The following is an 8,275-nucleotide window of genomic DNA, read 5'->3' on the forward strand; positions in this document are numbered from 1 at the left end:
GTTTGGGGGAGCTCACTAAGCTTCGTGCTTACAGTTTCAATTTTGGTTTCAGGTGCTTCCGCAAGCAAAGGGAAGAGCTCGGGATGATGGCATCGCACACACCACAGCTTCAGTTTTGTCCTGGGAGTTGATTTAGTTTTCTTGATGTGTTTGGATACAGTTGTGATACAATTTTTCTTACAGTATTTTATCATGGTTTTTGAAACACGCAGCATGTGGTTTTATTATGTGATACTCAGTCTCATGGGTTTTGTTATAATAAAAATCGAAATTTTTGGGTGGTATTTTTGGGTTGTTTCAATGTTAGCCTATTGTAATATCATAGACTTTCAGATCATGACCTTTGATTCTATTCCATCATGTGGTCCAGATCAGTGCATTCTAGCACACAATAGTTAGTAAAAACAAAATAACCTAACCCTATATATATATATATATATATATATATATATATATATATATATATATATATATATATATATATAGAGTTAAGTTCAAATGAGAATACTATTTAATCTGAGAACGTGAGAACACTACTTTATGTTACTATTCTACTATGAATTTAATATGTATAGTATTGTAGTAATTATAATATGAATATATTCAATTTTATATTGCTATTCTACTATATATATATATATATATATATATATATATATATATATATATATATATATATATATATATATATATATATGTAGTAATTTAGTAAATTCTAATGTGAATGTTCAATATGTGATTGTTCATATATTCGGTGATGAATAATGTCGTAAAGTTGTACATACAAAATTTTAATGTGAATATTAATGTGTGATTGTTCGTATATTTGTTGATGAATAATGTCGTATCGTTGTATATACAAAATTCATAGTAGAATAGTAACATAAAGTAGTGTTTTCACGTTCTCACATTAAATAGTGTTCTCATTTGAACTTAACCGTGTATATATATATATATATATATATATATATATATATATATATATATATATATATATATATATATATATATATATATATATATATATTGTATTGTATTACCACCAATGGAAACTCTTTGTAGGCCGTCTTATTGATCCGTAATGACAAGCTCTAAGCATGACTCGTACTCAACTCCAACTTTAATTTCACGTTTAGGCATAAGCTCGATAAAGTAATCGACATTTTCAAATTGGACTAGACTCGATCAGTTACTAAGAAAACAAAATGACATTAAACCGTAATAAAAATATTATCAAGTTTGCAAACTTGACTCAATTTGACTCTATTATGTAATTTAATTACCATAAAAGGTAAGAGAATAAATATAACTAAGCTCGATTAAGCCTCCGAGTCTCACAAGTCGAGTATTCTATTATTCAAGCTCGACTCAACAATATACTTATATACTCGAGTAGCTTGAGCTCGAGTTTGACCCGCCTCAAACCTAATCAATTTCAAATATTTCACGAATTTACTAGACTCGATTGCACTTCTAAACCCCCAATGACTATTTTAATTGAATTTTAGTCTTTGCAATATAGTAATACCATAATTAATTTAGTATTTATTTATATTTCTTTTATAATTCGAAATCATATTTCTATTTTCTAAAGAAACTTCCTTTTTACGTTCTTGAATCCTTAAAACCTTTTTTGTTTAAATCAACCACAAACATATTGATATATAAATTAGAACTAAAAATAATTAATGACATGTTTAATGTTGACTTACACTAAACATAAATATCACATACATCAACCAAAAATATTCATCTTTTCAATTATAATAAAGTAATAAACCCTTAAATTATAATGCAAAATGTAAACAAAGTAAAGGAGAATGTGAAAAAGAAAAATAAAATGGCTTTTCAAACCAAAAGAAGTATAAAAAAGAAAAGAAAAAAACCATCCCCCACCTTCTGTCCTTCACATTCACTTTCACACACACTCTTTCTGCTACATCCCCTTTTCATTCTCTGTAGGCTGCTCCCATGGAAATCACGCCATCATCCCAACACTTTTCATTTTCACCATTCAAACTCTGAAATCTACAACGCCGGCCGCCGAACGTAAATCATGGTCCGTAACGGCGGAGTTGAGAGTCCATCTCCACGACCTCGAATCCACCAGACGCATCCTCACGACACGCCTCTTTTCCAGTCCACCGTCTCCGAACGCAAGCTCCGCCGCTTCAATATATCGATTTTTATCTTCCGTTTGGCCGCTTTTGGTTCCTCCATCTCCTCCGCCGTTTTCATGCTCACCACCAACACCGCCTCCTCATCGGATACCCCTCGTTGGTACCACTTCGGCGCCTTCCGGTAATCAAACTACTCCCTTTCGCTTTCAATAAATTGATTCAGAAACTCTATCATAATTCATAAACATAACAAATTTGCAAAATATCTACAGATTCGTTGTCGCTGCAAACGCGATCGTCGCTTTATATTCATTTTTCGAAATGGGAGCTTCTGTTTGGGAAATTTCTAGAGGTGCTACCGTTTTCTCAGAGTTCACTCAAGTCTGGTTCGATTTCGGACACGATCAGGTTCTTTCTCGTTTGAATTAAAATCCTCAAAAATCTTCTCCTCGATTCGTTCAAAATTTTCCTGTTAAGAATGTTTTTCATCTGCAAAAAAAACACACACACGTACATATACACATCCAAATCCAAAAAAAAAAAGGACGATAAATCCATTTATTCAGTGTCGTCGTTTCACAGGTGTTTGCGTACTTGTTGCTGTCTGCCGGCTCGGCGGCGACGGAGCTTGCCAGACAACTGAGAGCGATTGCCACGTGTACGGCTAATAACACCTTTTGCGTCCAATCCGATATCGCCGTGGCCTTGGGATTCGCCGGATTTTTGTTCCTCTTGATCTCGTCTTTGCTTTCGGGATTCAGAGTCGTCTGTTTCACAATCAACGGCTCTCGTTTTGTTCTCTAGTATGAGGACTGATACAGGTGATTGCTGATGCTAGAAGTTACTGTGTGATGCGACATGATTTCTTATGGTGTAGTCGCGTACGCCGTTTTGGTCATGATAAGTGAATTTTTTTGTTCATTTAGTTTTCACCGGAATTGAAAATATTCATCTTCAGAATAAATAATTAAAATAGTAAAAATTGAAAATTAATTACATAAGTGGGAAGTTGATTTGTTATGGTAAATCAATTTATTGGAAGTGTATTTGGGTAATTTTTTTAGTATACATCAGACAATATCGAACCTATGTTAAATTGCTAGAAAAATCTTAATATTTTTTGAAACATTTCACTTTAGTTCTAAATTTTATTTTTTGAATAGAAAAATCCTGATTATTTGATTTTACACGATAATATATCATTTCCATTTAAAATAAAAAAATGACTCTTTTGTTAAAGTGAGACAAAATGAAATAATCAATTTCTTTTTGTTCAAAAAATAGAAGTGGGGACTAAAGTGAAACTTTTCTGAAAATATTAGGACTTTTCTAATTATTTTCTCCGAATTTATTGGAAGTGTTGATATATTACCATTATTACTTGTTGTAAGAAAGTTACACTTTATAAGACTATATGTGTCTAAGACAATTACCGAAAAACATAATAAACTATTGGTTTTGTTTATATTTACGTCTTTTTTTTTTTTGTTCACATTACTATCTAATGGGTTAACATGATATCATTCTTTAGATATTTGAATTGTTAGTTGAAGTTGGGAACATTCGCTCCACTATGGTTAACCTTAAACCAAAGGTGTTACTAAAAAAACCTGCATGATGGGACATGTGTATGTGTGAAGGTCCACACACATACACTACATCCACACACATGTAGGGGTTCATTTAAGATGCGACTCTTAATATATATATATATATATATATATATATATATATATATATATATATATATATATATATATATATATATATATATATATATATATAGTAAAAAAAAAACATACTGTCTCTATCTCAAATTGATAGTCCATTTTTGATTTTTGAAGTTTTTTTTCTTCAACTTTGACTTTAAATATTTTTGTTTTTGATAGATAATACTTTATGCAAAGTATATGAATCGATTTTATTTTAAATGTTTTTTCATTATCATAAGTTTTATCAAGTAATATAAAACATAATTAAAAATATTTAATGTCAAAGTTGAAGAGAAAAGACTTTAAAAGTCAAAAGTGAAATATCAATTTGGGACGGATGTAGTATAAATCAATCATCTAAAGTATACTAATACATTTTTAAAATTAGCATAGGGCTTATTAAATTCGTGATTTTCAAGGAAATAGCTTAGTGTGTTTTAGTATACTTAGTCCCTTAAAGTGTATTTAAGGGAAATATCTTAGTGTACTTAGGTCATGATAAAATTTCACCTTAGGTGATGTCGACAAGTAAGGTGTATTCGATAAGAATATTAAAAATACACTTTAATAACTTTACTAATATAATTCGGCCGCACAAAAGAAAATAAATGTACAAACATTTGATTTGTTTGAGTAACCTTACGAAATGTTTATGGTGTGGAGTGTTGACTACATTCGACTCCAACTATTGACTTCAACTACCGATTTAAATCTCTGAAATAATGGTATTATATGAACAATTTCAATAATTTGGGTGGTCGAATGTGAAAAAAAATTGTTTAAATGTGAATAAAATCAATAGTTCGTTACCATTATAGTGTCACTAATACACCATGTAAATTGTAATTTGTTACTGTCGATCATAATAGTCCTATATGAACATTCCAATAAGTTTGTTGTCTATATATATATATATATATATATATATATATATATATATATATATATATATATATATATATATATATATATATATATATATATATATATATATATATATTACACAAATATGAACATAATAAAATAAAATAAATTAGAGTAATTAAAGTCGATTACTTTTAAATAAATTATTAAATATCTTATTTGACTTGGTTACTATTAATCTATTAATTTAAAATTATATTATTGTATTTACTTTATAATAAAATAATCATATTTTTTTAGGAATCGTGGAATATTATTTGTCACTTTTGAGTCTTACATGGTATGTTTGAATAAGACATTTCCATTATTGAATTAGATTCGGATTCTCCGTAATATTTTCGGTTAGCCCCTTATATTTTCATCTAATGATTTAATTTCGTTTTGCCTAAAAGCTTATGGTTAGTATTAGAGTTCTTTTAATTAACAAAATCTTACATGGAATTATTAATATATTTGAAGTTTTATTATAATATCATATTCTTTGTTTTACTCCAAATAACCCTTGTAATATTATCCTTCAAATTATGTTTCAATTAAATGATCATAAGAAAAATGCTTCAAAATAATTATCACAAGTAAATGAACTGCAAGTTTGATCAATAAGCAATCACTTTAAATGTTATATAACAGGATAAACTAACAATCCCATCGCATTCATGTAGCACAAGACCCAAAATTTGTACCAATTTCTTTTGAATCGACGTACATCAATGCAAGACCACCTAAATATTAAATTAAAAGTTATATAGCATGTGACTGTCATCAATATAGAACTACTGTTATTAAAGGTTAGATGGATTTACATAACTAGAATAAACAAATGAAATATTCAAAAGCAAAGAATAACCATAGAAGAGAAATGGAAATGGGGCGTGGCATATATATATATATATATATATATATATATATATATATATATATATATATATATATATATATATATATATATATATATATATATATATATATATATATATATATATATATATATATATATATATATATATATATATATTGTTCTTATCTCTGTCCCGGTAATATCGGTTTAAATTCAGATCAAAGTATAGAAATCTGTTAACAAATTACAAACATGTAATGTTCAATGTTTGAACATTGTATTTGATTAGTGACAACTGGATTGACATATAAAGATCCAACTTAAATTAATCTTTTACCAGATGCTTCAAATAAATGTGTTGGTATATCCTTGACAGATACTGCAGCTGCAAATTACGCAACACTTGAATCAATTATGGAAACTTTTCATCGGCTCTTTCTTTCATATGATTAAAGGTTTATATTAGCTTACTGCCTATCGTGTTTTGATATTTTGCTGCTATTTTATCAAGTTAGGGGAGGGGGCATTGAGCATGGCATAAAGCATAATGTCTTCAAATTGTGAAAATGTATGTTCATTGTTTCCAATTGAAAACAGGTAATTTAGTAGTTCATGTTAATGGCAAAGTTTAGTTTCTACAACTTTTGACCCTAAATGTACACACACTTTTGGAGGAATTAAGGTTTATGTTGGAGATCTGGATACCTCTTTGATCGTATGAACACTTTCCGAACTGATATTTATACCCTATGCCTGGTTACAAGAAATTATGTCTAAGATAATCCAAGAGGACACTTACGAATATAGACACATAAATTGTAAACCAAATTGCTAGAAGGATTCTATGTTCGTTTGAAGAAAAGAGAGCTAATGATCGTGTGTATCTTTTCAAAAAGAATAGTCGTTTATATAATAAACGAGATTAGGGTTTGCCTCTTAGGGTTGGCCGTCATAGGTTGCTTTGGACGCCGCTAGGGTGCTGCCCACGGACCCCCGACTTGTTGTCGAATCGGCTTCTAATTCGATATTATACATATGTGTACCCCGCACAACCCCGTACATATATTAGGCTACAAATTATGAAGCCCCTTAGCTCACATGTTAGTTTCAATTACATAAAATGATATGGTGACACTAAAATCACCAACACATACGACTAACAGTATATATAGGCACACACATTTAAAAAATCATGAACCATAAAGAGAGTATAAGCGTGTGGGGGTGAAGTGATGAGGATAAAATCAATATACATGGCGTGTTCGTCACGGAGCGTTTGAGAGCTTCTAGATTCTAGCGTTTGACAAAACGCTTCGTTTTAAACAGAAACCTTCGTTTGACACTACAAGCTTGTAGCGTTTAGTTTAAACTACGCGCTCCAAATCAAAATGTTACTTCATGTAACATTTAAGAAAACGCTACAAGTTACCTGATACACGTTAAAAGCTACCCGCTACCAGCTAGTTTTGCCGAACACGCCCACAATGAAAAATCTTAAATAGAAAATTGACAATGTGATGAAATGAAAACCTATCTTATGAAATCGGGAACGCAAGAATGAATGTTGACCATCCATTATGGAATAGTATTTTTATCGATTTTTTCGAATATATTAAAACTTTTAATATTTAATTCTCTAGAAATGAAAATTAATATTAATACATTTTTATATAAAAAAATAATTTTTTATGGTCCTAGCTTTTATTTTATTTAGAAAGGGAAGTGATTTATATACAACAATTTTTTCTCCGTACACAACAATTCATGTATTACATAGTTCAATACAACATTTTAAAACAAGTTGTTATGTACGTATAATAATATTATGTACGAATCAGCTTACATTTAAAAATATGGACCATGTCTATAGAAAGATTCTTTTGAATTTTGTTAAATATCTTATTTTAATTATTAACGGTAAATCATATGAAATCCATGATATCGTGGATCACGTGGATGATTAATTACTTATTTTCAAGAATTACTGGTCAATTTTAATTTTTGTACTTCGGCAATATTTTTGCAGATCTTAAAACACCATTTATGTGTACTAGTTTTATCATGAGCACATCAACTTCGAAATGTTGAGTTTGAACAATATTGATTTTACATCGATCTTCATCGGTCTCAATCTCAATGTCTAAACTGCTTCTATTGAATCAAGTGTATTGCCTGAAAATAAAAGGAAACACGAGCATTATCGGGTTGTCCCAATAATGCTATATGATGTCGAAGAGTTTTGTAAGTGTGTATATGAAGATGACAAGAGAGAGGAGAGAAATATTTTATTTGTTTTCAAATCTTTTTTTTTTTTTTTTTTTTTTTTTTTTTTTTTTTTTTTTTTGAGAAAACGAAGTTGTTTTGCGTGAAAATGAGCTTGTTGTGTGCAAAAATGAAGCTATTTTAAGTGCTTTTCACAGAAATAGAGTTGCTTTAAGATGTTTTTCATAAACTATAGCAGTTTTTAGCAAAACAAGTTGGGGATCCAAAAAAAATAGCATTTTTTTATTGCTGTTAAATCTAGGCAGTAAGTAATAAAACAAAAGAAAAAATTATGTTCTTTTTTCTTTGTTGTAAAAACCAAAAAGCTGTAGAAAAACAAATTTATTTTGTTTTTGACAAGTCTAGTTAATTTCATACAAATGAATTTGTTTTAAGATTGTAGGAAAAATATTACGGTA

At 29.3% G+C, this 8,275-nt stretch overlaps 1 protein-coding gene across 2 annotated transcripts; it reads left to right on the forward strand.

Moving 5' to 3' along the window:
* Window positions 1-1,738: 1,738 nt before the first annotated feature.
* On the forward strand, window positions 1,739-6,273 carry LOC111893316 (CASP-like protein 4C1). 2 transcript variants are annotated; one of them, XM_052766987.1, is made up of 4 exons: window positions 1,739-2,301; window positions 2,393-2,528; window positions 2,703-2,941; window positions 5,971-6,273. In XM_052766987.1, exons 1-3 carry the CDS (start codon window positions 2,057-2,059, stop codon window positions 2,922-2,924), a joined length of 603 nt encoding a protein of 200 aa, XP_052622947.1. In that variant the 5' UTR covers window positions 1,739-2,056; the 3' UTR covers window positions 2,925-2,941; window positions 5,971-6,273. The 2 variants fall into 2 exon arrangements, with proteins under 2 accessions (XP_052622947.1, XP_023745148.1); XM_023889380.3 differs by lacking the exon at window positions 5,971-6,273 and having other exon boundaries at window positions 1,742-2,301; window positions 2,703-3,585.
* The last annotated feature ends 2,002 nt before the right edge of the window (window positions 6,274-8,275 follow it).

Source organism: Lactuca sativa, chromosome 8 (assembly GCF_002870075.4).
Source record: "Lactuca sativa cultivar Salinas chromosome 8, Lsat_Salinas_v11, whole genome shotgun sequence".
NCBI classification, from domain to species: domain Eukaryota; kingdom Viridiplantae; phylum Streptophyta; class Magnoliopsida; order Asterales; family Asteraceae; genus Lactuca; species Lactuca sativa.